We start from the raw sequence: 23,852 nt of genomic DNA, 5'->3' as shown, positions 1-23,852 counted from the left end.
GCGGAGGACTTTAAAATGGAGCAGAGGTGTGTGAAGCAGGCTGGCAGATGCTGTGTGGCTCTGTTATGGCTAGTTGATTGGCCCTCGCGCTGCCCTACCAGAGTCAATCTAATCCCTCCAAAGGGATTATCATTTATGGGGGGGGGGGGGATAACTCTGTAAATTGCGGTTGATGTTTGGCAAGGGAGGAAGATGGTGGAGCACTAATGGAGGTGAGGGAGGAGGCAGGGTTCCCACGTCTGGTTCTTAGGAGCTAACAGCCTTATTTATAACCTTTCTGCTGCACCTTCTCCCGTCAATACTCACTTTTCCCTTCCACTTCACAATTTTCTCGACGTTTATCCAATTCATGGCTCTTATAGCCGATTGTATTACTCTTTTCACAAAAAGCTTTTTTTATTTATCGCCCAAAATAGTTTTTTCCCTGAATGCTTTATTCCCCACTTGAAAGTGGAACGTTTAATGGTTCACATACAAATGTGACTTCCAGCACCAGAAATTTTCTGCTGTTCTCTAGCCTTTGTGCACAGAGTTATGGACGAGCAATCCACTAGGGCTCATCATCCTTGCCCTCTGACACACCAACTTTTCTCTGCCATATGTGTCAAGTTCACACTCAAGCCGAGGTCGTCTTAGCAGTTAGCTACCGTAAATGCTGTACAGTAGCTCAGAATGTGCTGTTTCCTTTCCTAGATGTAGGTTATATGTGTGTGGCATCAATGGTTGTTGCAGGGTACATCATGTTAACGTGCGGAGGATAAGACTTGGTATGGTTTGTTGATAGCTTTAGCCAAGACTCAAGACTTTCTTGAGTCTATACTCTATAGTATGCTGTCCGTCCACACCCTTAATGTACGCAATTATTGTACGTTGGACGCCTAGCACCTAATGTGCGCACTTATGTATGTTGTACATCCTAGCACTTAATGCACACACTTTGTACATACTGTTGTATGTTTGGGCACTTATAACAGTAATTAGAACTGTGTAGCATCGTATCCTAGCTGCCTTTGTTGTACACAGGGAATGTGTTATCCTAGCAATTATTAGTTCTTGCCACTTGTTTCTATGAACATCCTTACTGTACCAACAGCGATGTATTGAGAGGAATGAAATATATTTATATGAAATATAAAATATGAAATGAATAACATTATCATAAATGATCAAGAGGTGTAATTTTGGTAACCTCTGTTATTTATATGATTCATCCATTCAACTCTATTTTTTTAATGAGTAATTTTGTAAGGTAGGGAATGGTGAGAGAGAAAGAGAGAGAGAGAGAGAGAGAGAGAGAGAGAGAGAGAGAGAGAGAGAGAGAGAGAGAGAGAGAGAGAGAGAGAGAGAGAGCTAGAGCAGGACGAGGAAAGAGAAAATGGGGGCATCATGGCTCAAATTGGTTTCCCTCTGTTCCAGTTTAATGCCATAATGAAAAGAAGAGTTTTCCCCAGAATTTGACCATGAAAGTGGGGAGGTCTGGTCATGCCAAGGTTAGCTGCAGATCCTTCGCAAACAAGAAATCTTTTGTAGCTCGGAAGGCTACATTTTCAAACACAGGTTATTGTTTTAAGAAAACTACAAATACAGAGCCTTTTAAAGGAGTCACGGTTTCCTTTCTGTGATTGATGATATAGTAGGATCTTATCTAAACCTAGGACAAGACATCCCTGCTTTACGTTAAGTTGTACTAATGATTTGGATTTGGCTTTTTTTCTATTAGCCCTTGAGGCCGTGTTGAGTTTGGCCACCACCGGATTATCCCACCGGGCCGCGCCCGGTATGGGCCGTAGGCCTGGGCCGAGGTCAGCCCGCCACGCCTCCAAGTAGGCGGCGGAGACCTCAGCCCAGATTGCTCTTTCAAACGAGAAGTTGTCTCTCAAAGTGTAGGCGGATAAAGAAAAAAATACAATACACTGTATGTTCTTTTATATGAGACGCATCACCATGCACGCAGAATGGTCAGAGTTCTCGACAGCTTAATTATTTATTATTTGTTTGTTCCTATAAGTATATAAGCCAAATAGTATTGGGGGGTGCCAAAAAAGTGCCAAAAAAGTATTAGTTTGACTATATTCGGTTGTAAAACAAAATAGCTTGTTGAAATAGTACTGATTTATTATTATTCGTTTTGGTCTGAGGACTGGACATTGGTCCACTTCACACTATTAGATCACTGTGTTTTCTCCCTTATATCAAGCACATTGTGGGGCACTCGGGAAAATACTTGTGAAACATTGTCCAATGTTTAAACCGATATGAAAAGAATCAGCCCTCAATGAGTTATTGAGATTGAGAAGAGCAAAAAAGGGTGATGACTTCATCATCATGGATATCATTGTGTGTGTTCTGTCTGAAACAACCAAAAACACATTTAATGTCTCTTAAACAAATCAATAAAATGTGACGGTAAGCTATACTAAATTAAAAGGCTACAATAAGGGTGTGTGTTGTTGTGTCATCGACTCAAGACAAGCGTGTCATCGGTTAAGGCCCACAGAGTCTTGTATAGTGGAAAGATACCATGGTAGTCGAATTATTGTTGGAACACACACAAAGTGAGGGAACAAATCAACAAAAACAAAAACTCCTTTCACGTATTTATATAAAGCTAAAATAAAATACACTGCTTGAATGTCACAAGGAAAGCATGCGTCCCAATGATATTCAGAGTACCTTTTTGTGAGGTCTGTTTTATATTCTAGCTGACAGTTGATGCTGTCAAGAATCTTCACCTGGCACATAACACAGCTGGGGGCAAAGTGCTTCAATTAACTCTTTATCCGGGGGATTTTCTCTATTCTAAGACACCGTGGAACACACTTCAGTACCAGGGAGAAATTGGGCATATGGCAGCCCTCACTAGAAGAACAAAGCCCGAAAGGAGTGGAGTCATTGTGGTAGACGGGCAGGTGAACCGATCTGTTCCAGTGTACAAAAGGTTGATTGCATCGCGTTTTTCACTTTAATGATCACTCAAGCATTCCTCTGGACTCAATGTCTCTTTAAATCAAGAATGGTTTGGGGAAGAAAGAAATACTACTTGGTTTGTCTATTGACAAAAATTGCGTTGACATTTGGTTGGTATTTCAGGGCTGGAGGGTCCTCAATGTGTTTTTCAAAACACTGCGTTCGTGGGGCAGCGAGTCAGTCCTAGCCATTCATTCCGTTGCGGTGCTAGTGAACAGGTGCTTAGTTGGGTGTGCACTCGCTGTTATGACTCACGGTTAGCGGGTACACTCACAGCGGGGCGTCGGGGCGCATCGATCCAACCACTGTTCCTCCTACTCTCAACCGCTGTGCTGTTGTTCCTATTCCCCACATCAAACTAATCCTCAAAGAGTGTGTTTACGTGCGTGTGTGTGTGTGTGTGTGTATGCGTGTGTGCGTGTGTGTGGAAGTGTTGTTTGTAGATCTGATGTGTAAGCCACGAGTAGAGGTAATCTCTAGCAAATTGCATTCTTTGTCAACCACTTGGGTAGCCTGTGGCTGTGTACAAAGTGACAATGAGACAAGTGATCAAATACACTTTACCATTTACATTTGAAAAGGTTACGCATTGAACACATTGAAAATATACAACCTCCGACTCTCAGCCTTCGTGAACAGTGACATTTAGCTTTGAGCTTAATGGACGGCTCATCCCCCACCTGACTTTAGATTTGGTTTGGATGGTAGCACCTCACAGTAGCCCGTAACATCCCTGGGCAAGATGCCCCTACCTACCCATTAATGGCAACTGAATTGCTTTGGGATTTAATGGCCGAATGAAGTAGGGCTGTGCGAATAAATCGATCACGATATGGGTCGTTTCATATCTCGATAACGATGTATATCTCGATATAGGGCTGGGCGATATGACGATATCATACCGTGGACGATATGAAAGTGTCTACCGGGAGAGATTTGGCCATATCGTTTATACCGAGAGAGAAAAAAATAAGTGTGTGTCCAGGCAGGTGTGAAACACACCTTTAAAAAAAAATGTTATTTGTATTGAAAAAACAGTTCAATGTTTACAAGATGTTTGCACTATATGACACTGCAGTTAATGACAGATTATTCGCTACTTACTCCTTTGTAAGCATGGAAATTCAAGTTCAAAATAAAAGAAAAAACTGATCAAATGTGAAGTATGGTTATTTTAAGCCATTTATTATTTTAATTTACTTCAAAAATACCATATCGTGATATATATCCATATCGTGATATAAAATTACTCATATCGTGATATAAGATTTTGTCCATATCGCCCAGCCCTATCTCGATATAGTTAGTTTTCTGTGAATTCTATGAAAATAATGTTTACCCAGAATAACCACATGCCTCATGACTATTACTTAATATTCCTATAAACTAAATGCAAATGAATTTTGAAGGGACAAAAATGTTGAAAGGACAACATTTTGGAAGGGACAAAATAATTATTAAAACTACCTCTAGTGTGGACACACTAAACTTTCAAATGTATGTAAAGAAGCTTGTTGTGGTTCACCACTACAACATGACCTTGTGTTCAGGTGTCATTCCTCTGCACTCTGTTCACTTGTATTTAAACTAGGTACTTTTGTACCTAGTTTAAAAAGGTACTAGGACAATTATTTTGTTGCCATTAAATGCAGTTTGACTAAAAAGAGTGCTAAATAACTCAATTAAAATTAATCTGTACATACTTGTCCCAATTAGTCAATTATCAACATCTGGACTCACTCATAAAAATACACTGAGAAAGTTGTTGTTTTTCTCAGTTCGTGTTGTTAATGAAGTCTAAATTTGACAAAATTGAATCTGATGGGGCGTGAATATACGTTTGTCAACTTTTCATTTCTTTCATTAACCAATTACATTTCTATTATGTGGCTGTTTCAGCTCATTTGCAGCATTTAAATCAAGCTGAGTTTCTTTGGAGATTTTGTTCCTCATCATTCTGTGTGCGAAAAACAATGTGTGTTGCTTTGGTAGCGCTGTGAAAATAGGTTTGCGAGACGCTTAAGAAAAAGAAAACACAAACCATTTCAGTATAGAACTCCTATTCTCTCCCTTAGCTGGAACCTGAACGGCTGCAGCAAGCTGTGCAACATATACCGTAGAGAAAGGATTGAAAACCAAACTATTTGATAAGAGTGAGGGGAATTAATTCCGGCAAATAAATGAATTGGAGCAAATAACCGCTGGGTGAAATAATGCTTTTTTAATCAGGTGGATGTAGTACTATATCACTATATGATCATATCGTCTTATTAGATTACTGAAATGTGTAATCATCTTTGTATGCTAATTTAAACCAATATTTTTTTTTGAAGTCTGGGTAATAAAGGATGGTATTATTCAATGTAGATTTAATATTCATGCATCTTAAAATGAGACCAACCTGGCTATTTAAGGGAAATTCAAAATACAAAATAAATATAGATACAAAAACATATTGCTAGTAAAGACAAGACAAGGGTTGAAATGCACAGGAAAGATAAGAGTTGCACAAGACCATAATGCAAGATAAGAAGCCAAGATATCTGATCTTTTACAGTTTTTATTTGAGGAACAAAGCGTTATCTATGTCTTACAGGGCTGATCATAGGCTTAGATAGGGATGCCGTTTTAACACCGCAGACATAATCCGTTTCATCAAATCAGGGCCATCAGCATGACTTTTGTGTATAAATAATGTTTTATTGGCTTTTTGTGCCTTCAAGGACAGCTCAGCGCAGAATGACAGTGAAATGGGTTGAACGAGAGAGGAAATAACATCTTGCATAGGATTACAGGACATAATTTAACCAGCGATTCTTAAAAGGGGTATTTCTTAAATGGTTAGCATACTAGCGGTTAGCCGAACACGCCAGCATCAGTTTGAATCTAATTTAAAAGCCAGAACACAAATCCATACGACTTGATATTACACCAGATATTAATTTCACCACTAACAGCTCATACAAAACAAATCCTGTACAGCGCCTAACAACAATGTATCCTGGCCAAATACGTACAATATACTTCACATTGTCTCACACTGCAGCGCCACATTTGCAATTCAAAACCCCAGAAAAGTGAGATTTGCACCTTCTGACAGAAACACCATGTGGTGCTAATTAGCATTCCGTTCATTAAACCCGCTCACTATCACACTGACTCCTTTATTATCCTTTGTATCATTAGCATTACTTGGCCTCTTCGGTATATCTATGCGAACCTCTGGCCGGTCCCAAATGTATAGACCTTTGAATATTCTCTCGGCTACTTGCGGTTCAGATATTTATTATTTGAATAATAATACATATTATTCAAATAATATTTATTATTATTTGAATAATAAATATTAATATAGGCATTCCGATGTCCAAGCGACATCGGAATGCCTCCGATGTCGCTTGTCATTTTCCCCAAAGTCAAATCTGAGGAGAGGAAAGGGAGGAGGCGCAGCAGAGAGCTTTGTTGGTGTCTTGTATTCATAGATAGAAACAGGAGAGGAGCTGGATAAGATGAAGACGAAAAATAATCCTTTTGATCTGGCAACCGGCGACACGTTTGTCAATATGAACCAACAGAAATGATCAGCAGATTAGCGTTAACAAAGGCTTAATATGTCTTACATCCTTATAACACCATTCTGTTTATTGGGCTATTAGATTCAGAATTAATATTATGTTAACTGTTGGGAATATACACGATTATCTGAAACTGGCGCTACAATCTGTCATACTACATGTTGGTATACAATCTGCTCATTACAAATGTAATGTTGGTCTATCTGTCAAAACACTCAACTAGCCGAATAAAATGAAGGGACTGTCTAATTTGTGTCTTGAGCAGGTTGAGGGTTGGTGTGCAGTGGGGTGAGGGAGCGATTGGAGGCTGAGGGTGTGTCTAGGTGTGTGTGTGTGTGTTCCTTGTCGATCTGTTACCAGAAGGGGACGTGATTGAGAGCTTATAGCAGCGCCTGTGACCATCTGGGCTCCAAGCGAGGGGCTGACCCGGGGATCCTGGGAGCTGATGCCGACATTTTACATTTAGTATATTTAGCGGAGACCCTCGTATCCTCTGCGACTTAAAACTGAGCACGAGCAAAGCTTACCATCCAGACTGGAGCAATGCCAGATATGATAACAGAACCGGGAGTCGCTATAGGAATCAGAGATATGGTTTGGTATCATGAAAATGATTAAATAACAAGCACTCTGAAAGTAATGGAGGGGGGGGGGGGGGGGTTCTTCTCTTTTTCCTTTTTTGGAAGATGCATTCAAGGAATCTTTAAAATCCTGCATATGTATCAGGAGCGGGGACGTAGGAGCAGGGAGACTTGTTGGAGGGCTGTGCGGTAAAGAGAGACCATCTGGGTTCTCTGGAGACCTGAGGCCAGTATTCATTCTGTTAGCGAGGTCAGGCCTGTGGAGGGGAAACGGGGAACTAGGGAAAGAGCAATAAAAGTTTAATCATTGGAGTGGTTTAGCGAGAGAGGGGAAGTGGGATCTGGAGGAGAGGCAGCATGGATTTGCCAAAGCCCTGCAGTGGAGGCTGTGTTTGTTTGTGGCATTACTGGAAGCAATGTGTTTTTCGGTGGCTTGCCGGGAAGGATGTCAGCTCTCGTGTTTAGCACATTTGCAGCTCTAGTTCTAGGGAGGCAGGGTGTTGGGAACATAAGGATGCATATTTATGATCGTAGTTAGTGGCAAAGCCCCTTTATAAAAGAGAGCAAGACAGATAGAGACATTGATCGACTTTGACTCATTGAGAGCTGGAGGGATATATATGAGTAGAGCAGAGAGGGAGGAAAGAAACAGAAAGTGAGATAGATAGAGGGTAGAGAAGGTGAAAATTAAACCGCTGAATATGTTGCTGGGTTAATCGTTATTTATTCACCTCCATGAGCTCATACAAACCCGACCCCGGTTTCTGTTTATCCCTGTAATCTCGAGAAAATAACAAAACCATTAAATGGAGAACACATTTTCACAGGACAGGGGGACGTGGTGGCATTTCGCGGGCCTTTCATATTGACCGTTTTATCTTGCAACCAAAGAACGAGGGTTCCCAGCGTAACCTAATTTCTAATCTCCCTCTGTCTCTGCTTATCTTTCCCCCCCCCGGCCCCCTCCTCCTCCCCTGCCACAGGTCCCTGGCTGCCTGATGAGCGGTTGGCACACCTCCCCTTCCCCCTGCTCCTCCTCCTCCTGCAAGCCCCCCTGCTGCTGTGCTTCGGGGAGCGCACCTGTCCCAACAGCTGTCGCTGCGAGGGGAAGATAGTCCACTGCGACTCGGCCGGCTTCCTGGACGTGCCGGAGAACATCACCGTGGGCTGCCAGGGCCTCTCCTTGCGCTACAACGAGCTGCACACCCTGCTGCCCTACCAGTTCGCCCACCTCAACCAGCTCCTCTGGATCTACCTGGACCACAACCACATCTCCGCCCTTGACAGCCGCGCCTTCCAGGGGGTGCGGCGTCTCAAAGAGCTCATCCTGAGCTCCAACCGGATCACCTCGCTGCACAACGCCACCTTCCACGGGATCCCCAACCTGCGGAGCCTGGACCTGTCCTACAACAAGCTGGAGGTGCTGCAGCCGGGGCAGTTCCACGGCATGCGGAAGCTGCAGAACCTCCACCTGCGCTCCAACGGCCTCACCAACATCCCCATCCGGGCCTTCCTGGAGTGCCGGAGTCTGGAGTTTCTGGATCTGAGCTACAACCGCATCAAGGCGCTGACGCGGACCACCTTCCTGGGACTGCAGAGGCTGATGGAACTGCATCTGGAGCACAACCAGTTCTCCCGGATCAACTTCTTCCTCTTCCCTCGGCTGGCCAACCTGCGATCGCTCTACCTGCAGTGGAACCGCATCCGGGTGGTGAACCAGGGCCTCCCGTGGACCTGGTACACCCTGCAGAAGCTGGACCTCTCCGGTAACGAGATCCAGACCCTGGATCCGGCCGTGTTCCACTGCCTGCCCAACCTGCAGATCCTCAACCTTGAATCCAACAAGCTGTCCAATGTGTCCCAGGAGGCAGTCTCGGCGTGGATCTCGCTGACGGCCATCAGCTTGGCGGGGAACATGTGGGACTGCGGGGCTGGCATCTGCCCCCTGGTGGCCTGGCTTAGGAACTTCAGGGGGAACAAGGACACCACGATGATATGCAGCAGTCCGAAGACCCTGCAGGGAGAGAAGATCATGGAGGCCACGCGCAGCCACGGCATCTGCGAGGAGAGCGACTACTACCAAACGGAGACGCCGTCCCCCACGCTGGAGCTCCTGTCGGAGACCGTCTCCGACGCCATGTTCGCCCTGACCAGCGCCTCCACGCCACTGCACACCACCACGGTCGCCGCGCCCGGAACCCAACCCCCATCTAGACCGGAGCCCGTCCCCTACCCCGTCCCCTACCCCATCTTTCCCGGTCACGTGAGCAAGGGTCCTCGAGAACGCCTCCTGCCCCGCGGACGCCCCACTCCCCCCATCCGGCTCGCCACGCCTCCGCCCCCGCCGCCGCCGCCGCCGCACCCCCCGGAGACGCACATGACTCTGCACAAGGTGGTGGTGGGCAGCGTGGCCATGTTCTTCACCCTGTCACTCGTGATGACCATCATCTACGTGCTGTGGCGCCGCTACCCGGAGGCGCCGCGCCAGCTGCTGCACCAGCAGCGCTCCATGGTGACGCGCAAGCACCGCAAGAAGAGCCCCGAGCCGGAGCAGAACCTCAGCTCCCAGCTGCAGGAGTACTACATGAGCTACAACCCGGCCGCCACGCCCGAGGCGTTGGAGGTGATGGGCAACGGCTCCGGATCCTGCACTTGCACAATCTCTGGTTCCAGGGAGTGCGAGGTATGATCCCCACCGGTAACACCACCACCGCCACCTCCGACACCACCGCTGCCATTGTCTTAGAACACCACACGCAGAAACAAAACCTAAACAAACTACATTACAACACAGAGGCTCAAGACACTGAGGTAAATCCTTTAAAACTAAGCATGCGCCGAGAGAGAGAGAGAGAGAGAGAGAGAGAGAAAATACAGATTTTGGATTAGAGTTAAGCACCATTGTCTTCGGGTTCATGACACGCTTGGGTGCCAATTGTAAGACATCTCCCCATTTGCTGTTGTATTGTTTGCGTTTTCATTCCAAAATAATTCCCCTGTTTTAGACAATTAGCGCATGGACCGGAGGGGCAGTGGTCCGTAACTTATGTTCAAAGAACTTCATTATTACACTGACAACACACGACGTGGATTTGCTGTCTGCCGCTAATGACAATGGCTTTGTTTACGGACCCTCTCCCCGAGAATAATTAAGACAACAACAAACATTCAAGCATTCGCCGATGATATATTGTTTATCCATTACTCTTGTTTTGTTTTCGCAAAAAATTCATAACTACTCATATCACTTTAAGCTGCCCTTTCACCAGCGCCTGTGCGAGGGAAGAGTTTCCCCGGGGGAGGCCGACTATACACAAAGATGTTTGTTGACGCACCGCACGACAAGTCAACCCTCCGCGTCGCATACGCCACGGCCCGCTGTGCGGATGCCAATGCCCTGTCTGACCGCTGTTTCATCTAGTCTCTCAGGACGCCCTGCGCTCATTTTGTCACGAGTTGTTGGAAGTACAGGAGAGGCACAGGATGTGTTTGAACTCATGCTTGGATTGTTTTTATTATTCAACCATCCGGCGTTCTCGAGGACCCTCGTCGAGTGATGGGGCCGTTTTATTTTGTGTGTGTGTGAGTGTGTGTGTTTGTATACCTTTGTGTGTAGACCTCTGTTTATACCTCTCCTTTTTATGTGTGTGTATGTGTAGAGCACTTTGAAGGTCTGAAGACAATCCTTTTGTGTGTGTGTGTGTGTCTGTGTGGGCTCACTCACTCATGTCACTCACATTATCTCACCTAATGTGCGTATCCTGATGAACACAGCCTTACCTGCCTCCCCTGGTAAATGACACACTGAAGCTCGCGTTGGCCTTCGAAAACACGACTTCCTCACCCATTACTTCCCCACGGTTGGTTTCTCTTACACACTCCAGCTCACCCGTTCGAGCAACGGTTGCCATCGCAGAGGGATGAGGCCGGTATTGATCCACGGCAGCTGGACACCGTTGAGCAAGGAGCTTGTTTTCACAAAGATTGTTTCGACGGCACAAGGCCCCAGTCAAAGCCCCTTCATACTCACACTGCGCACCCAAGATGCTGGAATGTTTTTGGGGGGCTTTGTCTTCACAGAATTTGAGATAAGATAGTGGTTTATTAATCCTACACGGGGAATTCTCATTCCAAAAAGGACAAGACAGGTAGAATAAAGAAGAGGTACGAATGAAAGAGGAAATATGTCTCACTGGGAGTAGTAAAAATGCAGATACTTTTTTCTCGGACGTAGACATTGTTTACAGTATATGCTATAATATTGAAGCTATACTGCACTATTAATGACCCTTATAAGTGCTAAAGCGTCAGGTGTACATTATATGCTTTTAAACTATGCCTAACATGATAACATTACACAGATCTACGATGCCCGGTACAGGCTTTAGGATATGGGGATTTAACGTGGAGTCCTTTAGGGAGTAGAAGTCTTGTCATGCCAGAGCAGTTCAAATCAAATGGCCCCAAAGCATGTCCTTGATTCGGTGGTTAGCGTGCTTCTTTATGTCGGGTAGAGATGGGTTCTCTTGCGAGGGACCTCTTCAAACATTGATTTTGATTGCAGTTGCACTGTGTGTGTGTGTGTGTGTGTGTGTGTGTGTGTGTGTGTGTGTGTGTGTGTGTGTGTGTGTGTGTGTGTGTGTGTGTGTGTGTGTGTTGTTTACAGTATATGCTATAATATTGAAGCTATACTGCACTATTAATGACCCTTATAAGTGCTAAAGCGTCAGGTGTACATTATATGCTTTTAAACTATACATAACATGATAACATTACACAGATCTACGATGCCCGGTACAGGCTTTAGGATATGGGGATTTAACGTGGAGTCCTTAGGGAGTAGAAGTCTTGTCATGCCAGAGCAGTTCAAATCAAATGGCCCCAAAGCATGTCCTTCATTCGGTGGTTAGCGTGCTTCTTTATGTCTGGTACTAGTAGAGATGGGTTCTCTTCCGAGGGACCTCTTCAAACATTGATTTTGATTGCAGTTGCACTGTGTGTGTGTGTGTGTGTGTGTGTGTGTGTGTGTGTGTGTGTGTGTGTGTGTGTGTGTGTGTGTGTGTGTGTGTGTGTGTGTGTTTGTGTGTGTGTGTGTGTGTGTGTGTGCAACCTAGCCCCGGTGTGTGTGACTGACATGTGTGTACATGTGTATGTGAGAATGGCTGTTTGTGTATGTGTGTGTGTGTGTGTGTGTGTGTGTGTGTGTGTGTTTGTGTGTGTGTGTGTTTGTGTGAGTGAGAATGGCTGTTTGTGAGTCTGTCTGTTTGTGAGTGTGAGAGTGGCTGTTTGTGAGTCTGTGTGTTTGTGTGAGTGAGAGTGGCTGTTTGTGAGTCTTTCTGTTTGTGAGTGTGAGAGTGGCTGTGGGTGTATTTTTATGAGAGTTTAAAGAAGGGAGATAGGAGAGGTGTGTGTTTCTGTGTGCGGATGCGTTCACATGTGTCAGTCATTGTATACATCCGTGCCTCCAAAGGCTTCTGATTGGGTCGGCGCAAGTATGTGTGTTGGTGTGTGTATCTCTTTGTGAAGGTGTGTGCTGATTTTTATCATTGAATGTGCATTTGTTTACATTTGTGTGCTTTGTGCGTCTGTCTGTGAAGGTGTGTCTGTGTGCGTGTGTGTTTGTTCACAGCTGGTGTAAGTGTTGTGTGATGTAATCAGCCTGGGTTATCGGTTTTGGAAGGCTTCACTAGAGGGAATAGGAGATCAGAGGAGAAGCCAGCAGGGAATATAAAGTATGGTTCATGCTGCATGACAACAAAAAGAACCCGAAACATCTGGGAAGGACACGCTCTATTCACAGGTCACCGGTCAAGTGTTTTAGAGCCAAAATATTTTGGTTTATTGCTAGTAAACATTAATATCAAAGGTGGAAATATTGAGCATCGGGTTATTCCACTGGGCTCCTGCTATGAAGAAATTAAGCAAATGTTAGAGAAAAAAATGGTTTATTGACCTGTGTCTCAAACATTAAGTCTGCCCTGTTTACAGGTAATTACATTATCGACCTATCATACGATTTATGGATATGAGCTCGATTATTTTTGCAGCGATCGATATTACCCATTGTGCTGCTAACATGTTGTGTTAATGTGTGTTGGTTCACATAAAAGGTCATTTAACATTGAACGTTATTGTTCATTGCGATTTCTTCCCATGACAAAAACATGACGCTGAATGGCATTATATGGGATTGTACACAAACGGAAATGCTGTTTTCCTTTATTGCGATAAAGCCACATTCATTCTGAAGTCCCCAAGGTTGACTTAAGAAGGCCGTAGCCCGTGCATAAATCAGTTCAAACAATCCCAATCAGGTGTCTTGGTCGTCGGCACCAGGGACTCTGTGCATGTTGTAGGACATGGCGGGATAGGTCTACATAATAGCCTATAGTCACGATTCACAAACTACATACACTGATTTACAATTACAATTAGAAGTAAGTGCTACAAGCCAATCTCTACCTGCAGTGTGGAACGTGAATACAGGTGTCTTTTGATAACATGGGTTGTATAGCAATAATTTTGTTTTGGATACCAACTTTCTTGAAAAGAGTGATAATCTACTTTTAATTATTGAACAGGGAAACTACATGGAATGAATTTACAGCCAATAACTTACAGTATATAAAAAATCAACACATGTAAATAAAGTTTTTGGATGTGAAAAGATTAATGATACACTTGTAAGTTAAGATTTGTGAACAGCAAATCATATTCACATGAATATATATCCACAACTGACAATGTTTGTGTTATGTTAGTGGGAGTTGTGAATCTGCTCACGTACATTTGTCTACCTTATTGTGGATACAAACTGCCACCGATACACAAATCATCCTGGCCCTAATTTTCCGCAACTACGGAGAAACAAATCCACTAATTGATCCACAAATGAGGACCCCGGTTTCTTATAGTCAATCAGAACATACGTTTGTGATATCCAATCAGCAAGGGCCATGGATTTAACAACTCAATGGAGCTGCAGCACAATGGACCGGTTGTGATGCCCTTTAAAAGGTAAAGGTAAGATGTTTAAGTACTCACATTGAAGCATGGAAGTGGATTATCCCCGCTAAATAACTCAAACATTTTTATTTAGTAAATGTTTTAAGGTAATAGATTAGGTTAGCATTGTATAGCAGTGAATCAAATGAAATAAAAATATATAAATCAATCATATATGCTTAATGGGAATCATACTTCAAATATTATACTATTTTATTCGATAAGTAATCATATAATTAAACATATATTCTACTACTGTTTTAGGTTGGTCATCTTGCTAGTGTATATAAGTAACAACCAACAACTTTTAGCAACTTCATCTCATCAGTTACTGTTCCCCGACTTAAGTATGGGAGCAAAGACCATAATTTACGCTCAAGCATATATACTGTAGGTGTTCCCCTTTTGCCTCAATCTCTTTCTCACACTCTCTCTCTTTTAGCAGACAGACACACATTCAATGGAGCCTGAGGAATGCAATGAGACAGCCTCCTCAGCCTGCACCTAGGGAGTCCGAACTCCCTGGGGTCCTCAAGCCTTTTCCTCTGACTCATCTTTAATAAACCAAACATTAAGCCTCTCAACGGTGTGGTCTTTTCAGTGAAAAAATGCCTGTTTGAATATGATTACCTCACATATGTTTTTGTCAAAGTAATCTTGGATAATAGTCAGATTGCTCCTGCTGTTTTTCAGCCAACCATTTGTTTACCTTACGGTGTCCGTGGGGAAACTGAACATTCCTTACTCCTTTTTCCCTGGGCGATTGAAGCATCCCCATAGTCTGGCTTAGGGCTGGGCGATTTTTTCGGTTTAAACGATTAATTTGCATTTTTACTTTGCTACGGTTTGTGAAATGGCTTTTTTTTTTCTCGAAAAAAAAGGTTTGGGGGATAACATTGAACGGTGGGACGTCATTACACGAAATTTTGCGGGGTTGGTCAGTCTTGCGTGCTGAACGTAGTGACGAAATCTGACGTGAAAGCCTTCCGTGGTTTTCGAGGATATCGCTGTGTTTCAATCGTCCCTTGTTTCAATCGACCCGGATCTCCCCTACCATAAAAATGTCCACGAACACAGATGAAGAACTCATTCATAAAAAGGGTGCTACTTCAGTTGTATGGAAGTGGTTCGGGTACAAGCAGTCAGACATAGAACAAACTGTTCTGTGTAAGGTTTGTAGAGGGTCGATCGCATTTTACAAGTTTTTCAGGGATGGCCTACAAGATCTTTTTTTTTCAGTTTGATATAAAAAAATCTTTGCACAATAATGACTTATTTTTTATTTATTTTTTATCCTCGAACAACTGATTGGTTCACATAGGCCTAGATTACTTGGTAATCTCATTTATTTTTATTGTGTTGATAAAGAAAATATGTATTTAAATTTTGCCTTGGTCTTTTAAATTTGTTTAGAGAAAAACGGAAAAAAAAAATCGAGGTTTAAATCGTAAATTGTCCATTAGTTATAAAAAAATCGAGATTTTATTTTTAGGCCAAATTGCCCAGCCCTAGTCTGGCTATTGCCAGACCAAGCTCAATCGTAGATCGCAAGGTGGTCTGGGGAAGCTGTTCACATTTTCTTGAGGCGTGATCAACGGGCCTAGTTCAATTGACTGTACGCGATTGGCTGCTTGCCGTCGATTCCCTGTCGTCATTGTGTTAAGGCATCCAATAGCGCGCCAGGGGGAAAAGCCAGCTCGTGATTGGCTCCCGCAAAAACGTATCGGAAGCAGAAAGAAATGCATAGCTCTTCTCCAGACCATGGACATATTATAGAATAGACACCAGATTCCAAAATGGCGCCCATTCCTTCCTATTTAAACTGCTCAATGACGCAGGGCAACATCAAGGAGAGATATGCTTCCGCATCATGGGAGCCTAGCCACCAGGGGCGTAGCAATCTTTTCAGAAGTGAGGGGGACAAATTGTTCAGTGATTTATCAGCCTCTCGTATTCAGTTGCACCTCCATAGTGGCTACGTAACCACAAACAGCACAGGACCAGGGGACCGACTTTAGTTCTTTAAAATGATATTAGATAATTATATATCTAAAGTTAAAATCTAAAGCTTTCAAACTCTGGTTGAGTTGACACAGAATGACCCTCGAGCATCTACAGGTTAGGTAACCAGATAATAAGTTCCAAAAGACAACACTGAACACAAAAAGTTCTGTAAAACACCATTCCTGTTTCAAATTATCAGCACCAAAATGGAACGGAAGTGACAGGGTAATAAGCCACATAATTGAATTTAATGGCAAGAAGTGACAAGTGAAAGGGACAACAATAAACATATCGACATGAAGATGTAGCTATTACATTTGCCGTCGTCAATTATGACAACACAGATGTGCAAAATTAATCAAGACTAAGACAAATGGTATGACCTAGACCTGCTTCCTTTAAAACACAAATAGTGCAGTAGTCAAACAATATCAACAAATAAATAATAAACAGAAAGTCTCTTTGAATATAAACTAAACTAATCTTAGAGTCACTCTTATCCTATAGACATTTCCCTGGCCAGTTATAATTTATCCTGCAATTATAAAGACAATAAATGTAAAATGTTCAATAAACGTTCAAAGCAAAACTTATAAATAGTATTGAGAATAGTAGTGGTGATGTAGCTGTGGAAATTAATCGCAAAGAGATAATTTCTCCTCATCTGCTGTGAATACCCTCCCTGTTCATTCCTGCTGCTGCTGGACTCTGGTCCACTGTCTCCTCCCTGACCCTGCTCTTTCTATTGTATGAAGATTAAAAAATATGTGCAAAACAACCGTGAGCACAAGTTCTGTGCAGAAATGCGAGGAGTGGGTTTATTCCTAGGTGTTAGAGTAGCCAAGTAGGAGTATTGTTACTTTAGAATAATATAAGTAAAAAAGTATTTTGCAGTAAAACAACTCGAGTACAATTTATCAAAAAGGAAATGTAACAGAGTAATTGTCACTAGTTACTATTACCTCTGCACCTAGCAAGCGATTTAACATAGGTAACAGTTAACAATTGTTAACTAGCTTAACTTGATATATTGACATCTATTAGTTGGTCATCATTTAGTTAAACAACATGCAACAGCATAACGCAACTTCGAAAAAACAAACCGTGTTCGGCATGTTCGGCTGGTGGTTTGCTGAACATGCTTGAAACAGATCTGAATCAACGTCTCTGTGATTGAAATCACAACACGACAGCGGTGTTTGCAGCCTGGCTCCACCTGCTCATGGTGCGTTCAAAGGCGGCATCGAATGGTTGTAATCATAGACATCTTATAGCATAGACGGAGCATTGGCTGCTGGGACGCGAGAAATACGGCCGCCATCTTGGAGTGGTCAACCGGGAGCAGCAACAGCAGCAGAAACAGGATGCCGGGCTGTTGTTCAGCGTATTCCTGCTCAAATCGGCGGACCATGCACAATAGGAATCGGGGGATTACTTTTCACAAGTAAGATTTAACATTACCGTACTATTGGTATAATTGGTATTGAATAATAAAACACGCCAAACCATGTGGCCTTTATCATAGCTACACGTATGACAAAAAACGCATGAAAATCAGTGGTATTCAGTGAGGTATGATTAATTAAATGCGCTGACAGCTCCAGCCAAACGGATCACACTGAGTGGAGCGGATGACCACTCCAAGATGGCGGCCCCGCGTCTCGTCAGCGCCAGTAGGCGGTAGCATTCGATGCTCCGTCTATCATATAAGATGTCTATGGTTGTAATGGCTGTAAAAAGTGCGGGGGACAGAGGGCACAGATACGGGAAGTGCGGGGGACATGTCCCCCGTGTACCCCGCGTCCGCTACGCCCATGCTAGCCACGCCCTATAGTTCATGACGTACCGGATGCAGAAATATTCCTGCATTTTTAGCATTGTAGCATCATAAGCGAGAAGTCTCAGCGATCGCAGTCGCATTGTTCACCGACCATGGAAGTATAAGTTAACTTGACAACATAGTAAATGTATGTTGGCCTAGAAAACAATACACTTCAATGTTATTGCTTAAGAAACAGATTCGATCCAACTATTTACGAAAAATGCTATCGATAATTTTAGACAGCTGAACCAGTCTAAAAATCCCTATATCAATGAAACACTTTTAGTGATAAAAAATCACCACAGTGCCTAAAAACCATCAACGTCATTCATGTTAAGTAAAAGGAAAAACCTCGGACACGAAAAGTTAGCGGAGCCGTGCACTAGGCCCTCTCGAATGCCGGGCCGAAACAACATTTGTTTCACTACGACTCCTTTCAGCTGCCCCTCCTTCTCCAGCAAAAAATAATAAAATAAAACGCCTAATAAAACGCTTGATGGTGGCGTTTTGAAAAGAGAAAACTTACATTTTATTAGAACATGGCCTAAAGATAATTATGAGCCTTTGATTGATATCCAGTCATTTTTTGCGGAGACACATTCCTGTTCCCCACTTGCATTGGAGTGAACGGAGATATCTACTTCTGGGCCCCTTGAATCGAGGGACCCAGAGCCCGCTTAAACAGCTGCAATACCAGGCTTGGCCGCTGAGCACTGGTGGATTGCAGAAGTATGCACTGTTCCTGGGGGCTTGATGCTTGCTCCAGACCCTTGTTCAGGGCGAACTCAATTCACCGGCAGAATGGGCGGGGCTACCCAGTCTAGCCTCCCCATGCACCACGGAGAACTGTGGTGGAGACTATACACAGGGCAACATGGAGTAGAGGGCAGAGACACTGTTTGACATGCTATCCATGTTCACACGTTTATTAGATATGTATTTCATTAATTCATTGCAGTCACAAATTGCATAATAAAAGAGACCTTTAAAAAATAAATATATATATATATATACATGGTTTAATGTGTCCTTTTTGGGTGTGATTAAATGTAACCTTTTCAATTGCAGTCTTCACATGCAAGTCAAAGATAAATGTCAGCCTTTGGCATGAATATATAATCTACGATATATACTAATAAAGGCAGAGTGCATAAGAATCGTAATCAGAGTAATTATTTTAATTCCATTTGTTTGCATTGGATTTCCAAACGTAACCCATTTAACGTCCTCATGCTGCGGCTGGTGCAAGTCTCTAAATGCTCTGGCTGATTGGAATTCGCAGATGTATGGTCTGATTGGCTTTAATAAGAAACCTTATTGGTGGATACATTTGGGGAGTCTTTATAGTGCCAAAAAGATTTGTGTCTCAACAGCAGTTTGTATCCACAAGATGAGATTGACAATGCAAGAAGCAGATCTGCAACTCACCGCAAAGGTTTCACAGTCGTAAGACACGGCAATGCACATTTGTGGATACATATTTACAGATGTGCTATGATTTACTGTTCCCAACTCAAGTGTAGAGTTCATGTTTTCACGTCACACAACTTTATTTATATGTGTGGATTTTTTAAATACGGGTAAGTAATATTGGCACTAAATTCAGTCCATAAAACTCCCTCTATAACCAACGCCTCCGCACATGGATGAATTAAACAGCGCTCCAAGTTCACACAAGACACACACTAATAAAAGCCCCCCTTGGCTATAATTGATTCCTCTACATCAGTGTTCCCAATATTTCACTTTAAGTATGCCACTTAATTGTCATCCAGACCTTTGAAAAAATACCTTTCTGTCTTTTATTGGTGCGATTCTTATTGGATACATTACTGTCACATATATTTACATCGTTAATTTCAATAGTTGATGCAATGTCTGATGTTTTTTTTTATTTCTGTGCCGTTTATTTTGCCAGTACTGTAGGAATAAACGTCAGACATCTTAGCCCAGCGCCTGCCCTCTCGTCGGCTCTCTGTAGACAGAGCAAAGAGCAACAGGGGAAGATAACGTATTACTCAAGACCAAAAGTTGGGTTTTGATTGGTATTTTTGCAAAGGACTGCATAATTCCAGCCATAAAAGTTTACATTTCTGCCAAGAAATAAGAAAAAACTATCAACATTCATTCCAACTTAATTGTTCTTTGAAAAGGTGTACTTCCTTTATTCCTCCATTATAATATCATTATATCAGTGGCAAAATATGGTCTTAAAATGACAATGACATTGATTATCACAATTGAGGGGCGGCAGTAGCTCAGGAGGTAGAGCGGGTTGGCTGGTAACCTGAAGGTTGTTGGTTCGATCCCCGGCTCCTCCTAGCTGAGTGTCGAGGTGTCCTTGAGCAAGGCACCTAACCCTGACTGTTAGCTCCCGACGAGCTGGCTGTCGCCTTGCATGGTTGACTCTGCCGTCGGTGCGTGAATGTGTGCGTGAATGGTGAATGTGAGGCAATATTGTAAAGCGCTTTGAGTGGCCAATGGTTAGAAAAGCGCTATATAAATGCAGTCCATTTACATTTACATTTAATTGTTTCTAGGACATATCGTCCTACAAAAGCAGTGAGTAGGACGTTGATTAAAATATTTTATTGAACAGTAAAACATATAATGATTCCAGTGGCTTTATCATAGTATCGTTTGATGAGGTGATATAATGGGTAATTGGTTTCAGAAAAAAAGTCAGTTTGAGCTTTCAGGACCTGACTGGAGGCTGTTTAAAGGTTGTATAGGTGATTTGCTTTTTTGGCCATTTTTGCAAAATTACTTGAAATCCTTATCATAACCCGCTTACAGCCACTGAGTTAGAAGTACTGACATGAAAATTAAACAAGTCAATCATCTGTGGAACGGGCAGGGCTCGAAAAACTCCAGCCAATCATTTCCATTGCCACCGAGTTGCATTGGACAGTAAGTACGTCAATCAAACGGTCGTACTGCACTCCCCCTCCCCCGCGCCCCGCGCGCAACCCCTTCGTGCAGTACTCGTGACCCAGAGCTCGTGACCCAGAGCAAGCTCCTGTTTGTTGTTATCCTGCGGTAGCTACTGGAACTAGTTAATCCACATTTGGACCTAGCAGTAGAAGACAATTTCCATGGCAGACAAGACGCCACCATCCCCACCACCACCACCACCACCAGCAAAGAGAAGGAAAACTCTTTTTCAGAGAGTAATTGATAATAAAAACGCTGAAAGAGAAAAACTGAAATCAAGAATAATCCTAGGCGCTGCTTTCGAACGTTGGCGGGAACTGAAGGACGAGAAGGGTCTAAAAACCGATGCTTGTGTGGCGGTTGACCTAGTTTCAAAGTTTATACTCGGTAATACCGGTGTGGAGACGAGTGTATTACTCGGTGTGAAAATGTCCACACCGCGGCAACCCTGGTGAAAACCAGGACTTCCAATACAATTATATGAAACAAACATACATTTTCTAAAAATAGTAATGATTTATGTGACCGTTTAATGTTTATAACATCTGGTCCAACCATTGCAGCGAGAACGTATTCTCAGCAGGGGGTGCAGGGAAAAAAAAAAATTCAGCCTGCACTAGACTCGCAACTCGTTACATTGATAAAAAAAGATGTATAGCAGCGCAGCTCAATTACACCAGTGCATGCGCGGACAGTTGAAAATCGATCGTTCACATCCAGCTGCTCACAGAACAAGTTTAGCGCACCACCGCTACCCTCACACTTTTTCATATAACCTTTTTTCAGCACTAGGTCATATGAGCATTAAATAAATGCTGCGTCTCAAAATGCCTTGGACAGCAGCGAGGATGACTCGCTTTGCCACGGGCCGAAACAGTTCGGAGCGACCACAGCCAGAGCGAACACAGCGGGGCAGAGGAGTGTCAGGAATAGTCTTTGGTGTACACATCAGTACGGCCTATTTGCACTACTGTTTAGTGGCAATGCAGTGTTTTATTCGATGCCTTTTTATTTTCGTATATTATTTCAATGAATACAATTTATTTATTCATAAAAAACGGATCTGGTCTTCAAATCTTTTTTCCAAATATAGGTCGTCTTACAATGGGGTTTGTGTTTATATTCGGACCAATACGGTACAGCGGGCGCTCACATGACGTTAAGCATTTCCTGGTGCATAATGTGACGCTTCAGAACCTAAAATCCCGTTTCTCCCCGTTGACACGACAACACATAACCGGCGTTTTCAGAAATCTCCACTTTGGCCGGAGTTTTTAGAAATGATCGTTTTCTGTGATAAGACAGGGCCTCGGACAGGGGGTGTTGCAGCACCCCCAGCACTCCTACTTCCCGCGGTACTGGGTGCAACTTACAGCTGCATGTAGTGCCATGTTGTTAAACGAAAACCTACGCTAGCCTGGCTCGCTCTCGCGCATCTCTGTTCGCGCTCGTGCATGATTGCGCGTCCAGGTACTTGGAATGGGTGGAGTCAGAGTCAGCGTTGAAGGAGAGGAGGTAGGACCATTTGAGTTGTGTATTTTCAAAATCTGCTGGCGTTTCGCAAATCACCTACCCAACCTTTAATTGACACAACATGCCAGCCAGCTGTCTAGCTCGTTGCCAGGATTTAAATGGGGCCGTGGGAACACAACGTTATGATATGATTGGTTGTAAATGGTTCCTTTGTTGCATATCTTTTTCAGCTCTAGAGGAAGTTACCCCAACTCGATTTTGATGTACAATAACTAGCACAATACTAATACAAAGAATTAAGATTTACGGTTTATTCAGAGTAGGATTTGTTTTAATAATTCTAACAATATTATAATAAAAAAAGAGCAATGCTCACAAAGTTTTGTAGATAACACTGAATCCTTAGAGGGGAATAGATTTGGCTGTGTTTTATTAGTTTAAATCTTATTCTAACTTATTCGAGTCAAGTGCTGTTTATTAACATTTTCTGGACATGTGACTTGATCCAATTTCCCATCCAAGACGATGTTTATGCAGTCAACACATTAGTTTAAACATAGAACGCTTTCAACGAGTAAACAAAGTGCCAGTTATCATCTAAAGGAGACACCAGTAGATTCCAAAATACGTAATCACAAGTAATAAGGGAGTCCTTTGAAGCCAAAGACGGTTAATCTTTATTTCCAATCAGTTTTAACAACTTGAATGTTGATGGTCTTTTTTTTTTGCCAGGCGAGAGAATTGACACTGATAGCTAGATTTACCCACACCTTCCGATCTCCAATCTGGAGGATCTGAGCCTCCACGCATACATTGATTGCGGGGGTGACGCGCAACCATCTAAATATAACAAAAACACAAACCCCCTTTGAGGCAGGTTATGAATAATTAACCATTATGTGTGGCTTCGTTGCTATGCTACGTGGGCTGGCGTGCTACGTGGGCTGGCGTGCCAAATGACAAGCGACATGGTGAGCTGCATTGTTTCTGAGTGGTAGCACGCCGTGGCTACTATTAGCCCCTGGATGTAGGAAGTGAAATAGGTCAGCCTATTATGGGTTGTGAGAGTATGATCTGTTAGCAACAGGGTTAACATACCTACACAAATTTGTTAGATGATTGATGAATGGGGGGGAAGAGAGAGAGAGAGAGACAGAGAGACTATATATATATATATATATATAGTCTTTCTCTCTATATATATATTTATACATATATTTATAAATAAATCATATTTTATACATCCCTGGGGCTCAAAATTTCACTTTTATAAACTTTTTAATAGCTTCTAACTTTATAACTTACTTTTTACAATGTAATATTTAACGTTTTATATTTTACCAGGCCGACATTGTTATTTTTCCTTTGTTTAATATTTAAACTGCATTGCCAGAGAATTAGATTGGGAGAGCTAGATAGATAGAGATATATATAGAGAGAAGCACGCTGGATAGTTGGCTCTTCCCCCCCCCATGCCGCAAACCAGTCGCA

The 23,852-nt window shown here is 42.9% G+C and overlaps 1 protein-coding gene across 2 annotated transcripts in view; it reads left to right on the top strand.

Annotated features, from left to right (window-relative positions):
- lrrtm4l1 (leucine rich repeat transmembrane neuronal 4 like 1) overlaps positions 1-23,852 on the top strand; it is a 61,131-nt gene that overhangs the window by 12,444 nt on the left and 24,835 nt on the right. Inside the window, exon 2 of one of the 2 annotated variants that reach the window (XM_030341616.1) lies at positions 8,107-9,806. In XM_030341616.1, coding sequence (XP_030197476.1) covers positions 8,107-9,806 — 1,700 coding nt within the window. Of the gene's footprint in view, positions 1-8,106; positions 9,813-23,852 lie in introns of those variants that run through there. The other variant, XM_030341617.1, reaches the window with a different exon arrangement.

Source organism: Gadus morhua, chromosome 19, assembly GCF_902167405.1.
Source record: "Gadus morhua chromosome 19, gadMor3.0, whole genome shotgun sequence".
Taxonomy (NCBI): Eukaryota; Metazoa; Chordata; class Actinopteri; order Gadiformes; family Gadidae; genus Gadus; species Gadus morhua.
Note: the sequence above shows the minus strand (reverse complement) of the source record. Positions and strands in the feature narration are given on the sequence as shown.